Source organism: Tetrao urogallus (assembly GCF_951394365.1).
Source record: "Tetrao urogallus genome assembly, chromosome: 1".
In the NCBI taxonomy this organism is placed as follows: Eukaryota; Metazoa; Chordata; class Aves; order Galliformes; family Phasianidae; genus Tetrao; species Tetrao urogallus.
The window spans coordinates 63,421,355-63,436,740 of record NC_136813.1 but is presented as its reverse complement, the minus strand read 5'-3'; the positions used below and the strand labels follow the sequence as shown (position 1 = coordinate 63,436,740).

General features: G+C 41.4%; 1 protein-coding gene across 1 annotated transcript in view; it reads left to right on the top strand.

The window, feature by feature from the left end:
• TMEM131 (transmembrane protein 131) overlaps positions 1-11,694 on the top strand; it is a gene marked incomplete at both ends in the record, with an annotated part of 91,426 nt that extends 79,732 nt beyond the window's left edge. Inside the window, 10 exons of the mRNA XM_079545524.1 lie at positions 1,613-1,788; positions 2,165-2,292; positions 3,555-3,679; positions 3,830-3,985; positions 4,716-4,893; positions 5,229-5,350; positions 5,459-5,555; positions 6,606-6,703; positions 8,039-8,202; positions 11,398-11,694. Of these exons, the coding sequence (XP_079401650.1) occupies positions 1,613-1,788; positions 2,165-2,292; positions 3,555-3,679; positions 3,830-3,985; positions 4,716-4,893; positions 5,229-5,350; positions 5,459-5,555; positions 6,606-6,703; positions 8,039-8,202; positions 11,398-11,694 (1,541 nt within the window). The remainder of the gene's footprint in view (positions 1-1,612; positions 1,789-2,164; positions 2,293-3,554; positions 3,680-3,829; positions 3,986-4,715; positions 4,894-5,228; positions 5,351-5,458; positions 5,556-6,605; positions 6,704-8,038; positions 8,203-11,397) is intronic.
• Positions 11,695-15,386: the final 3,692 nt, after the last annotated feature.

The following is a 15,386-nucleotide window of genomic DNA, read 5'->3' as shown; positions in this document are numbered from 1 at the left end:
CAAGGTCAAGCTAGATGGGACTCTGAGCACGTTGATCTACCTGTAGGTGTCCCTGTTCATTGCAGGGGAGTTGGACTAGATGGCCTTTAAAGGTCTCTTCCACCACTAAGGATTCTATGATTTTACAGAAAATTTTCTAACGGTGAGCATTAAGCTGTTCAGCAGTTCTGAATGTAGACTAAAGGTGGTGTGAATATTGGCATGAGGCTTTCTGAGGCAAAAATAGAATGCCCCAATAAGCGTGAGGCTGACCCCTAGAAAATTTATGTACAGAGCTTAAAGTGTTTATGCTTGCGTTTGCATTCACGTTAAAAACAATCTGCAGTGTTTTTCTTATTGTTACTGAAAACATCTGAAAGAAGCAAAATGTGAAGATGCTGCCCTTCGATGCGTATCTGCTATTTACCAAAATACTGGAGTCAAATGTGTGTTTTGGTACAAACTTTCCCTGAGGGACAAATTGGCAAATTAAACAGGACAGCCATCGTTGTTTTTCTACCAAAATGAATTCTGATGTGAGCTGGTACAAATCCCAGTTTTTGATTTCACTTACTCAACACAGTTTAGCTTTGAGCATACAAAATCCATTCTGGAAGCAGGAGGGCAGGCACTGTGTGGTGTGTTAAGGAAGATACTTAGTCTGAGTCATAGTATCTCAGGAAGATTTTCTGATAAAGCATGTCTACCAGAAGGCACAATCAGAGTACTTTGAATGCATTTATCTTGTACAACACAGCAAGAGGCAGTGGTGAGATGATGTTGACTCCACATGTGCACGCAGCTTCTCTGTATTAATACTTTTCTCAATAACTGTTATTTTCCCCAGGTGTCTGCTTTATAGTCTTCTATTTTGCAAGCCCAGGACCTCTGGCTTTGTTTTGAAGGTTCTTAAGCCTCTGCATTTTGAGTTCATTCTCTGCTCCATTTGTTAGCCTGTAGAAAACGTAAGAAAAACATGACTGATTGACTAGCACTATTTATTGGTATGTGGATTGCTTCAAGAAAGGTGATTAAACAATCCCTGGAGTGTTCAGTGCACAATTTTCGTACGTTGAGATGCAGTAACACTTAAGTATGTCAAGCCAAATAATTTTAGTCAGCTTAGCCATGGCTCTTAATATACAGTGTACTTTGAAAAAGTAAAATATGTTGAGGAAAGTTGCTATATTTGGGTGTGAGATTTCTAGAGAGAGATATGCACACATCATTGCCAAACTAACCGTAGTATAGTGATTTTTCTCATCCGCTCTAGTCTTATTCTTAGCCTTTGCTTTGTGTTTGAACTGGCAAGGATGCTAAGTCTTTCAGTTCTTCCTCTGTTAGAATGATAAAGCTTGTTCCAATTTCTGAAGTCCATGTGTAAATGTACTGTTATGTGGTGGCACAGTCAATTTGAATTATAAGGTGTTCAAAAGAAACACCAGGAACGTAGCAGAGAAGCACTCTGTGCGACCAGGTGCCCACGTCTGCAGAGAGGCAATGGAATTAGGCCTTAGGAGCGTAGCAGGCAAACTTCAGAGGTTTTATCGTGTGGCTTAGCCTCTCAAATGAAGTGAATGAGCCTATCACAGAGTACTGCTGATGGGAATCTGAAATGTTCTTATCTCCTCAGGGAAAGGGAAGGCACTTCAGCGAAAGGTGAAGCCACAAAAGAAACGGGAAGAAAAGGACAGAAGAGGAAAAGGGAAGCAACAGGAAGATGAACTGAAGGATTCCTTGGCAGATGATGACAGTTCTTCAACCACAACTGAAACCTCTAACCCAGATACAGAACCACTTCTCAAAGAGGTACAGCATTGCTAATAAAAGGAGGCTCTGTGGTGGATCGTGTGTTAGAGGAGCACGACACTTAGAAATGGGGTCTCTTTTTTCCCTACTTTCATATGCTGCAATAGCTAGCAGTGGAACAAGGTTAATTATAAAAATCCCCTTTCCTTGCTTTCACTGCTGTGTTTCCTCTTTTACAAAAGAGCAGTGTCAGCATGCTTGAATTATGTCCTCTCAGGACTGAAAGTGTTTCAGTGACTGTGGTTGGAACGAGCTATCAGTTGTCAGCAGAACTGTAGTAGTTGTCTCTGTGTGTGCTCCTAGCCTATTCTGTCTGCTGAAGAAAGCACATACATATTTGATCAATACAGGCATCCTATTATAATGTCTTTTATAGGAACCTGAAAAACAAAAGGGAAAAGTTACACCGGAAAAACCGGAAAATGAAATGGTGCAAATAAAACAGAAAAGTAAAAAACTGCTAACAAGTATCAAGAAAGAAATCCCTGTAGATGTGAAAAGCAGGTAAGCACGACAAAGCAGGAAGATGGATCGATAACCATCCGTTTATTCTACTGTTTATGGCTGCCAGACTGGATAATGACAGCAGCACATATAGCTCCAGGCAGCTTCTGCTTCCTTTGTGGTATCAGGGAACATCTGAGCTTGTAAATGATTATTTGATGCACGGTCAATTAATAATATGAGAACTAAATCCAGAGAAGAAAATGGGGTTAAGCAATGGCAAGTTCTTTTGTAATAACAGATACAAAATAGAGTTAACATTTCTACAGGAGTTACTGTGCAGTGGCAGCACTGTAACATGAGTACCTTTAGTTGTGGTAAAGTTACAGCTATCAGTGTCTTGGATATGTTGTTAAAGGAGATGTTTGCTGCCAATGCCATTCCCTTCCTGACAGATTGCAGATGGTAGAGAAGGGAAAAATAAAGAACCTCAGCCTTTCTATAGACAGTCTATTTTGAAATCTGATTCTGCAGTTCTAAAACAAAATGAGTATTGGATAGCCATAGAAATAAATTTGCTAGTCTGAGGTGTGGTATGTTGGATTGTCTTTTGGCCTGTTGCTGTAGTTAATACTAGACTGAGATTTAGACTGAGTAGTTGGTATGCATATGCATTCATTTTCTTCAAAATATTTCTTAAAATATTGCCAGACAATGTCCCCTTCTATTTTTTCTTCTTACTATTATACATTTTCCTCTATCTTCTAAATCACGTGGTGATTATATGTGACAGTATTCAGAGGCCCAAACTGAGTTGGAATTCTTCTCCAGGACATGAATACAACAGTTTTCCTTAGAAAATGTACGGCATCTGGGACAAAATCAAACAGCTGGGGAAAAGGAACAATATATAGTCAAATAAATTTGATGGGTTGGAATAGTTTTGTGATCAGTCATCTTGTGCGTTTGTGGCAGTAGCGTATCAGGAGCATGCGATTGGCAGCAGAGAGGAAAAACTGCAGTTGCCATCTCCTGGTTATCACTGTGTTATTGAGCAGGCTTTCTAGTCCTGGAAAGCGAGTGAGCTGGAATGCCCTTGTGGGAAGGAGATGAGCTAAAGTTAGGACGGGTGAAAGGGTAGAGTAGGAGAAATAGAAGAGATGACAGAAAAACTGTGCTTATGAATCACTTTGAAAGTGAGCATAATAGGAGGAATCCACAGGAGAGCAGTCCTTTATAAAGCCTGTATGGTAAATGTATATGTATGTCCTGCAGCACTTCTGAAAGCAAAAAAAAATAAATGGATCTCTGTTTTCATTTAGTTCCTTGGAATTACCTTATACTCCCCCACTGGAAAACAAGCAGCGCAAAACCTTTCCATCCAAGGTATCCACACAGCACCTCTTGACGAATGTGTCCAAATCAAGAAACCTTCCAAAAACAAGAGGTATTGTGAGGCTATTTTCACGTATCACAAATATCTTGGGACTTTGAATCTGCTTGCTTTTGAAAGCTTAATGTGAAGCTTAATGTTAAGAAAGCTACGTGCTTTATTATCCACTGATTATTTTTTTTCTTTTTTCTTTTTTGTTAATAGGTCCAAACAAGTTAATAGAGAGCAGGCCATCAGTATTATCAAAGTTTCTCCCCAGTAGTTCTGGACAGGAGCTAGGAAACACCAGCAGCTCAGAAGGCGAAAAGGATTCTCCTCCACCAGAGTGGGACTCTGTGCCACTTCACAAAGCTGGCAGCTGTGAGTAATCGCTGGAGGATGACAGAATTAGTCTCCTGCAATGCATATCTGTAGGCAGGCTTGATCTGTTTTTAGCCTAGCTTTTATTCCCTGCATATCTATGCTCCCATTTTCTTCAGTAAGCCTAATATCGATAGCATCCGGTACAATTTGGGAGATATGAACACCACATGGGCAGAATGTCGCTCATTCCACAGTTTTTCAGAAACTGCTGAGGAATTGAGAATTACTGCTTGAAAACAAAATATATTTTCTACAGCAAATTGAGTTTTTCTTCCTCATTTTTCTGCAACCAAAGTTGAAATTAAGTGATCCCTCCTCGAGAGGAAACACTGAAAGCTTCTTATTGCAATGGTTAGGGTGGTGCACTATTACAAGTTTTTTGGTTGTATTTTAAGGCTTTGGTGAGAAACAAGTCGTTTTCCTCTTGGTTGCATGTGATCATAAAGTCAGCCCTCCCTGCAGCTCTTGCTTAGGCTAGAAGTTCCATTCTTTTTCTTCCATAGAAACCAGTTCACGCTTTCATCAAAATAGTCTCACAGTAGCCAGTAAACCTGAATAGTAGTAGGAGAAAATAAGGAAGGAGCAGATCTACTACTTTAGGAGCTGCTACTTCAATGACTGGGAACAGTCTTTGAAATAATTCTTGAAACGGAATTTATAGCTGAGTTTGAGTAGCCATCATCTTAATGTAATACTACATGAGAGTCTTTTGTGCTTCTTTATATAGCTACAGACAACCTTTATAAACTCTCTCTGCAAACCATGAATGCAGATGCTTTCCTGAAACAGCGACAGCCCTCACCTACGCCTGCCTCTCCATCTCCTCCTCCTCCTCCTCCTGCATCCTTAGCTTTTGGGCCACGAGGAGGCACCTACAGCAGCATTGTGAACAGCAGCTGCAGCAAGTGAGTTTGGATCTGCTCCTCCTATTAATTTTACAAGCAGAGAATGCTTGAGGAACCACTGTGCTTGATATTGATGTATCTCTCTTCTTGTACCCATTTCCTCTTCCTCTGGAAACTGCTTTTTTGCAGATATTACTGTGCACATTGTAGAGTGCTATTTATGTTTTAGGGGAGTTTGTTACAACTTGCTAGATTACAGAAATGTGCACCAACATAAACTGTTGAACTACTGCTAGTGTTTTTATGAACACGGGATTGAATTATTGCTTGTTTATCAAAGTACTGAAGTCTAAAACTACAAACTTTTTTTCCCCACTTTTTTCCTCCCCTTTAAGTGAAACAAAAAGCAAGCAGCCCAGTGGTACCAAACACAAGCTGGCAAAGGCAGCTTCTCTTCCAGGAAGGAATGGAAACCCCACTTTTGCTGCTGTTGCTGCAGGTTATGACAAGAGCCCAGGTACTGTACCAGCCTGGCATAATAAATACCTCTGCATATTTCCAGAATATTCACTCTGTTTGGTTAGTTGGTTTACTTCTGTGTCTCATTTTAGATTTATTGTTGCAGGTGGCAGTGGCTTACCAAAGGTTCCCCCAACCAAGACAGAAGTTTCCAACAACATCAGCATTTCCCACACAGTTGTTGACAGTGATGGCTCTGACAGGTAAGTGTTTATACCTCTTGGCAATACCTGAGCTCTTAGAGAAGAGCCTGTAAAGAAATAGTGGCATTTTGAAGGCAGTGAATGGAGTTCATTCTGGTTCTGTTTATGAGTTCTGAATGTTTATTTTTTGTGAATCTCTCAAAAGGGGAGAGAGACATTCTGGATATGATGGGGACTTCCACTCTCATTCCCAGTAACTTGATAATTTTGTGTCTCCTGGGCATCCAAAGAAGGACACCTCAGCTTGGCTCTCTGATTATTTAGGAATGGGTACCAAGGTGACTCAAAATAATTCACAGGCAGGATTTTGCACTGTACAGCAATATCTGTTACTCTGTTTTAACTCTGAAACCAGGACAATAACAGGACTTTGTGTTCTGAGTAGAAGCAGAGTATAGCCATGCTTAGTTGTATTCCTCAGTGCAATGGGGATTTCTGATCTTTTCCAATCACACTGCCTTAGATTTAGATGTTAGATTTTTGGCTGTGTGTGTCTCTCAAGAGTGGTGTCTGGTAGCTTTTCTAAACTAGGAGTGAGACTTGAAATCGAGTTTCAATGTACAGAGGAATTGCTTTTCTGTGCAAGATTTGTGGGTCAGTTCTTGGTTTGTTTATGTAAATATTTATCACCAGTTCCAGTTAACCCATCTGTATTTTCAAGAAACTTATCTACAAGTAGAATGTGAGCATTCGTATCCCTTTTCAGCAGTTCTAAGCTTGCTCTCCTTGTCAAAAAGTTGTGCTGCATTCTGGAGCCTGCAATTCTTCTGAAAAACAGAGCTGCTCTTTGTTGGAGCTCAGCGTACAGACCAAGAGCACTGTGTCTAGTGCAGTGTTCTATGTACAAGATAACGGTGTTTCCCTTCATCATTTTTTAAAACAAAAATAAGCTTATTTACCAAGTCTTGGGCACCATTTTTGTACATATGGATAGTGTGTGTGCATGTATGCATGCACATTTGTACATATTTCTGTTTGGACCAGCACAATGTTACTGTTGGTGAGACTCTGTTAATGCATATTTCTTTCCCATTACTCCTTACTGTTCAGTTCGGGTTTGTGGAGTCCTATCAGCAACCCCAGCAGTCCTGACTTCACACCTCTCAATTCATTCTCTGCATTTGGACATTCTTTTAACTTAACTGGAGGTGAGTGTATTTTTTTCAAATATTTTCAGTACTTAAATACAGGTAAAGAAATGGTATATTTCCATTCCACTGTTCTAAGTACAGGCTCTGCTCCCACACCCATCCCCCAAAATGATTACTGTATAGAAAAACATCTTATCATTTGGTGGTGTACTGTGTTTCAGCCCAGAGAGTTGGTGGAAAGTCTTAGATGTTGTTTTGCTGGAAACAACTGGTTTAGAAGTTTCTTGGTTTCAGAAGAATGTCTTTATATTTCTTTTCTCACTGTCTGTTCTCACTATTTTCCTCCCCTTCATCCTTCCCCTGAAGCTTTACAGTAGGTCTCAGAAGTGTGCTATGAGACCTGTGGTTTCCTGAACACCTCACACTTGCATAAACCCATTGCTATATATGTGATGCAACAGCCCATCCTTCATGTTGCTTTCCTCTCGTGTTTTCCTCTAGCGTTTGTGTAGCTGTATAATGAACTGATGCATATTAACCATCCATTAATTGCTATATTTAGATAGGTAAGCTTTCTGTAAGTGCCTATTGAGATGAGGCCTCAATGCAAGCAGGTTATATTGTGGGGCACAACTGCTCTACATACTTGAGGTAGATTTGCATACTATGTTTGGGGGTGCATGGTATTTTTTTAAGGTGTGTGCAAAAGGTCAGTAAGCAAAACAAGCTTCATACAGCATCTGCATGTCATTGGATTGGGTCTCTACTGAAAAATGTCTGGGGTCTGCTTTCACTTCATCTGCAACACTTGGCTCCAGTGACTCTGAGGGATGGCAGTAAGGTGCTTGGGATCAATTCTGTGTGCAGGCACCGTGTGAACCATGAGCACTGGTGCTGTCTTTCCTTCTCTTAGTTGAGACAGGGCCAGCCTGCCTCGGCTGGGCACAGCTGGTGCCACATCCTATGTCAGGAGTCACCTGGGAAGGGAGTGCTGCACTTCTGAGAGTCTGTTGCAGCGCAGTCAGCTCCTCCAACCACATTGAACTTGCTGAACTAGCAGGATTTGCAGTATTGCTGTGTTTCTACCAGATTCTCTGTTTGCCTTTGAGTAAACAGTTCTTGAGATACTTCATTCAGTATCAACCTGTGGAATTTTTTTTTGTATGTATAGAAGTTTTCTCCTCACTGTAATCATGATTCTAAATTTGTAGCAGCTGCCCCATACAGGGCAGGTGAGCTGAGATCTGTTTGCGTGTGACCTTTTCTATCTGTTCTCCTGCAGCAGGACCTAACAGAAGGACATGGGAAGGAACAGTGAACTGTTAGTCTGCTGATGTTTGTGAACAAGGAGAAACAGTAATGTGCTCAGATTGATATCATTTTATTTTTCAGAGGTTTTTAGCAAGCTTGGTTTAGCTCGACCTGCATATGGGCAGGATGTTCAGAGAAACTGGAGCGAGTTCAATCATGTTCCATCATCCATCTGGGATCCTTCAGCTACAGATTCCATACCCTCCTGGCCTACAAGCTCAAGTTCACCAACTCATACAACTGCAGTGAGTATTTGGTGCAAATACAGTGTTTTGTTACTGTTACCAACCTGCTCTGTATCTGCTGTGTCATTTTATTTAGAGATTGTTTAAATTTAGATGAAAAAGGTCAGCTGAGTGCTAATAGTTCCATGAATTGAAGTTGCAATGGCTTTTGGACAATGAGCCGTTAGTCTGCTTGCTTGCAGATGATGAAATTTGTGATGAGAGCATTTACAGCCATGTCTTCCATTTCCACATGCTTCAGACATTCTGCTCCTGTGCTGCTGCTGCTGTCACTTCTAGTTTGATGGACAATTGCAAAATAGCCAACTTTCCTATTTTGATTCTTCTTGCTGAATCCAGTGTGGCCCCTCTTTGTAAATTAACGTAAGGTTGAAAACCAAAAAGCACAAGTGTATTCTTTTGAGCTTAGAAACTAGATGACTGAGCTTAAATAGAAGCATTTAAACTGACTGCTAATTTTGTTGGAGATCTTGATGAAAAGGGAGAAAACAAAAAAACAACAATACACCAAACATGTAGACTGTAGCATTGCTCTCTCATCCTTATACGTTTGCATCAGAAGAAAACTTACCGTGTAGTAATTGTTTTCACTGCAAGGGGAAATCATTCTTCATCTTTTCTTCTGGAAGTGTTTCTGTAGTAAGAGGTGCTGTCTGCATTGCCCACTTGTTTGCTGACCCTTCTCTTGCCCTATGTTTAAAGCTGCAGTTGCAACATTACTGTGTGAATCTCTGTACATAGTGCACATCACTAGATATAAAAAGGAGAGACTGTTCCTTTTACTTGCATAGAGGGCTGATTCCACACATGAGAGAAGGAAGGGCTGAGGACAACCAGAACAGTCTCTAGCTCACAGCCTGTGTCCTAGCCACTAACAAAAGCTACCTGCAGTTGTGCTTCAGGAAGCACTGAGGCAGAAGCCAAGCAAATGATATAGAAGATTTTTTAGTCTCTGCTTTTAAATGATTTTGAGGGGGGAAAGAAAAAGGGCATTTTAGAAGTGATTTGAGAAGATCACAAAAAGCAGCCAACAGATAGAAATGTTCAAGGCCTTTTTAATGACAGTGTTTTCTCAATGCTTGTGGTGAGCCAGAATAGGAAACCTTTGCTATTCCTGCAAGTGAAGCTAAATACAAGACAAGAAGACAGGTACCAGACCAGAGCCTGTGCATTTCCTCTTTCTGGCACAAGAGCCAAATCTCTTCCTGCAAACAGTGTTGTATATTGGCTCCTAGATTACCTTCTTTTCTAGGAAGGATTCTGGGGAAGTTGACTTCGATTATCATCCTCAGTCCTCTTGCTTTCCCATTTTATGCACAACTCTTTGCCTTCTGTACTAAATAGCATTTGACTTCTGCATCTCATCTCCCTTCAAAGCTTGCAGCATTGGTGCTACTCCTCCTCAGGTTCTTTCTCACAACAGCCTCTCCATTTTCTTACATGTTGTTCTGTCTTTGGGCCACTTTGGGCCTCTCTCCACAAGCACTGAAAAAGAGTAGCTATCTGTCATATACTGCTCTGCCAGTCCTTTCCTTCTTGTTGCTTCTACTTCATGAGCAACTGCCAGTCTCTCCTAAGTGCTTTTTGGGATACACTGGAATAGTTCCTGGCTCTTTCACACATAGCAAGAAATAGAGTGGATTTAGTGTGTTAGAGATGCTGTCCGAGCAGCAGGATCAGTGTTTCTTGCTGTAGGCTTAGCAGTATAATGCTTACATAGCTTAAATGTAACCATTTAGTTATGTAACAGTTGGAAACTGTGACCCTGGTTTAACTCAACATCCCAATGACACTGGACAGTCGGAATGATGCTGGTTAACCCCTTAGTATGCTCAAAATTCCTATCCACCTCTTTGCATCAAGTTCTTTGAGGGGTCTTTGCTGATGTAGTATTGTTCAGCCAGTTTCAGATAAGGTTGAATGTATCTTTTCTGTTCCAAGGGAGAAAAAAAAAACAAACCTGAAATGAAGACATCTTTAGAGTTCACCCTATTTGCTTTCTAAAGAGATTTTTATTTTAATCATCAAGTGCACAGCACACAGGTAGTGGTTATCCTTTAGTGTTCGTTGTGTGAGGAATGAGATCTTGGCAAGGGATGTCCCATCTTCCCCCAGTAAATCCAAACATAAGGAAGTTTGTACTTTATAGCACATACGCAGCAAGTCTCCTGCCACCGGGATGTTTCAAGTTTACTGTGTATTTCCAAACTGGATTTACAGTGTATGTGCACTATTAAATCTATTGGCTAGGGTCTTAAGCCTACATGTGGCAGGTTCTGTGTTCATATGAGCATGGGATTTATACTATCCTGTCTCATCTCCATCCCTGGCTGCTTCTGAGTATCCCCTTCCACAACCACCTTCCACTGGTTAGATTCTTCTCTTTGTTGCTTGCTACCGTTTGGACTTTGGTAAAACAGTTTACCCAAACTGGGTCTTGTTCATATCTGCATGTGACCTTCTGGGCTTGCTGTGCCTGTCCATTCACCCCAAACTCATTTGTGATGTCATGGTGCAGATGCTGCTGCTCTGCAACACCATTTGTCAGAGAGGCCATTTGTAGAGCCAGGGCAAAGTCACTGGTACTGCCATATGGCCCTTATACCATTCCTTCTCTCTTTGGCTGGACAGCTTAAGGATAGGAGAAAAATGTGTATACTGGGAATATGGAGAGATACTGTGGGCTTGAACATATCATCCAAACTGTGATTCTTTTTTTGAACAGATAAGTGTGGATACAAGGAGATAGGTTTGCAAGCTGTCAAAAAGGATCAAAGATCACTGCTACTTTCCATCACAACTTGAATTTTGTCTTTATCTATCTATCTTGCTCAAGCTGGTTTAATGTGGCTGATGCTTTTTGACCCTTGAATACCGCTGCTGTTTAAATTAGTAATAGCATGGGGATGTATAAGCCCAAATGAAAACAGCTTAAAAGCCTGTAATGTAATTGCACTCTGCAGCCCATTCAGTTTCCAGACACATTTGGTGATCGTTAGCGTGATTCCTCTGGGCAAGGTCTAGTAAAGGTAGTTCAAAACTGTGTCACAGTGGAGGTGGAAGGGCTTCTACAGCAGATCTGTTTTTTTCTAGATACTTTACTTTCAAAGGGACTGTAATAATATCAGTAATAAAGAAAAAGCTGACGGCAGAGGGTACCTGGCAGCTACTCATGCAGCTCTGTCTTCACCACAGTCTATCCTTGGCAACCCGAGCGGCCTGTGGTCCACCACTCCATTCAGCAGTTCCATCTGGTCAAGTAATCTCAACAGTGGCCTTCCCTTCACCACTCCAACAAATGCCTTGTCAGGTATTGATCTCATGGGGAACGAAAACTCCTCGCCACCACCTCCTCCATCTGCTGCTGCCACTGTTGCCAATCCGGCTGAAGATATGGGACAGACCTACAATCCTTGGAGAATTTGGAGCCCAACGATTGGAAGAAGAAGTTCAGATCCATGGTCTAATTCACACTATCCTCACGAAAACTGAAACCCAAAGCTAAGCGAAAGAAAAGAACTTGAATCCAGGTCATGATATGATTCTGAATGCAAATTTTTTAAAACATCGTTTTCAGGCGCCTGTTGGTCATGGCTATTTTTTCCCTCCTCTCTCTCCCTCCCCCCGAGTCACACTTTCATCACTTGCTCCTCTTTAAAGTCTATCCTGCAATATGGTAGTGTGAGATTACAGATAAGCTTGGGAAAGTCTGGGTGTGGCCGTAAATCCAACCTACAGCCAAAGCTTGCAAATCTGGACAATTTCACTGCTTCCTATTTCACCATCTGCCATTTCTATGTAGGAAGCAGTTTGAACTACAAAATGGTCCTGGCATGCAATACTTTTATGGAAGCACCGGTTTTGATTTTTAAATTTTTTCCAGTATTACCCTCCAACTTATAATTTAAATAAGAAAAAAGGCACTTTGTGCTAAAATGCAGAGTATTTTTTTAAAAATAAGGCTGTCTTTGTTAACACAGGTTCTAAGAATGTAAAAAAATGAAAAAAAAAAAAAAAATTGAAAAAAGGAAAAAAGAAAAAAAGAAAAACTCCGCAACAGAACCAACACAGAACCTTAACAGCAAAATGGCTGAATGTAAGAGCATTCTGTTAAGACTGTAACACACTTTCTGTGCTCTTTGTACATTTGTAAACCTGAATGCATTTTTAAGTTGAAATGAAATGCACACAGCCAAGACTTGTGGAAAAAACAAGATACCTTGTGCATTTCTTATGGCTACAACTTTGGGTTGTACTTTAAAATAAATACTGCTTTTTTCAAGATCTGCCTACTGCAATTTTCTTCTCTGTGTGTTATCTGAACTTGTGCATGCACAGATCCACCTGGTGGTGGTAACCTTCAGGCCAAAATCTACTGTGCATAGAGCCTATATGAACAGAAACTTCCCTGCCGATTAAAACTGGCATCCTCAACTGTATGAGTTTGTGGAGCATCTGATACGTTGTTTTCAGGGTCACACAGAGCATTGATGCCGCCCATGTGGAGACTTTCTGGGTAGCAAAATGCTGTAAAACGTCTCTACTGTTCAAGTTTGTAAGAACCAGGCATAGCAGCTGCTGTTTATGCTATGCCCATACCTTTGTAACCTTTGGTCTTACATGGATCTACAGTGCTTTACTATTTTTGGACTGAGTTTCTCACTCTTCAGTGTGTTTGTTTCTCTGCACTAACAGTAAGGCAAGGCTCAGTGACTGAATACATTCATCTATGCTACAAGAAAGCAGCAATACCGTCGGTGACACAGATTCACTTACCATTCAGTGGCACTACTCCAAATTTACAGCAGATTTTTATCAGAATCCATTATTTTAAAGAGAACATTTCAATTTGCTACAAAGAATGCTGTATGCAACAAAATATAAGGATTAAACAATTGAGACTCACCATTTTTCAATCTAGCATTATGTGAACAAAATCTCCCCAGGTGCCAGGTTGCTCTTCTCTCGCTGTCACCAGCAGCTGCAGAAGGTATGAATCTCCGAAGTGGGCATTTGTAAGAACTCCTTTGTTCTTAAAATTTGGATATTTCTAGAGCCGTGCAAGATAATGAAATGCTCAGTGTGGGTTCGTATGGAATTTCCTTTTGAGTAACTGGGCAAACAAGTCTGTTCCTGCGTGCAAAATAAAGAGTTAGTTAAGCTACTGGCATGCCAGGGCCTGCTTCCTGTGAGATGGGACTGGGGGAGATAACAGCAGTAAGTTCAAGGTGAAGAAAGCTGCTGAAGTTAATGTAACGTACAACCCTATTTCCCTGGGAGGTCTTTATATAGGAAGTGATTCCTTGGAAGATATAAACAGAAATGAGTTCGAGGTGCTACTATTCCCAGTGGCTTGAGCAGTTGTGAAGAAAGAAAATAATTTCTGCTTTGAAAATTTCCCTTTGAACAAGACAAGGCAACGTATCTAATTTAGACTTTTGCCCCCCGAGTGTGAGCCATTCCCTTGTATTAATGCAAATAACCTTTGCTGCCTTCACAGTATTCTCAGCTCTTGCTTTTGAAAAGTTTCTTTTTCAAACACCAGTTAAAAAATTATTATTTATGGTCCAGGGGCAAAGCAACTCAAAAGTTCGAGATCCTTAAGAGATCATTTTCAGTTTCATAAGAGAAACAGCACGGAATCATTCAGCATTTAAAGGAAAGCCCTAGGCCAAAAGGCTCCTTTTCTGAGTGTCCGCTCTTCCTTTTCTTGATACAGAGCTAGCTTCGGAGAGCACTCTCACTTTGTTCTGCCTGGTTAAAGTAATCAAGAGAACTACCTCTTAAAAAAGCAAACAAGTACATGAATCCTAAGTAATATACCCAACATGAGACAAATGAAATAGGTCAAAAGTCAGGGGTTTCTAAAGAAACACTCTGAGTGTGGGATGTGTGTAAAACAGAAACCTCAGGAAGGAAACAACGAAGCTTCCTTGCTGGCTCTATGATAGTCAGTTTTCATGGGCATAGAAAATGCTGGCTGGTGAGTGGCATGGTTACCGTTAAGTCCCAAGGTGGGTGCTTCTAATTCTGTAATGAATTAAATCATTCAAGAGTGTTCTAAGCAGGTTCTTTGAGGATGTGCAGCCCTAGGAAACATGGAGCTCACGGCCCTTCTGATAATTTAAAACATTCTTTGTAGTTCAGAGTACTACAAGGGGCAGACTACCCTGAGTCAGCTTTTCTTTTCCAGACCTGGAAGCTGCTGGGAATACAAAGTTCCCAGCAACGAAGAAAAATAATTACCATTAATTGCCTTAATTATTTTGGTGCTCTAAATGGCGTTTCTATTCTGCCAACTCTAGCAAATAAACTTAAAATGCCTGCAGGATTCCTGCCCTGTTTTGAAATCTGGCAGCCTGAACTGGGTAAGTACGTTCCTAATGTGCAGTCAGTTTAGTTGGCACTAGAATCATAGAATCATGGAATCACCAGGGTTGGGAAAGACTTCTAAGATCATCCAATCCAGCCGTCCATTTACCACCAGTATTTCCCACTAAACAACGTCCCTCAGTACAACAACTTAGTTTTCCTTCAACACCTCCAGGGATGGTGACTCCCCCACTTCCCTGGACAGCCAGTTCCACTACCTGACCAGTCTCTTAGAGATGTATTTCCTAACATCCAACCTGAATCTCCTCTGATGCAACTTGAGGCCGTTCCCTCTAGTCCTATCACTCACTGTTACATGGGAGAAGAGGCTGACCTCCACCTCACCACAACCTCCTTTCATGTTGTTATAGAGAGTGATAATGTCTCTCCTGAGCCTCCTCCATACTCCCAGTCCCCTCAGCTGCTCCCATAACTTGTGCTCCAGACACCAACCAGTTTCATTGCCTTTCTCTGGATGTGCTCCGGTTCCTTAATGCCTTTCTTGTAGTGAGCCACCCAAAACTGAGCACAGCACTTGAAGTGCAGCCTCACCAGTGCTGAGTACGGAGGAACTGTCTCTTCCCTGCTCCTGCTAGCTGCACTATTTCTGATACAAGCCAGGATGCCACCCTTGGCATCCAATGGCCCTTTTTGGCACCTGGGCACATTACTGGCTCATGTCCAGCCGAGCATCAACCAATACCCCCAGGTCCCTTTCTTCCACGCAGTCCTCCAGCCACTCTGCCCCAAGCCTGTAGCATTGCCTGGGGTTGTTGTGGTCAAAGTGCAGAGCTGGGCACTTGGTCCTGTTG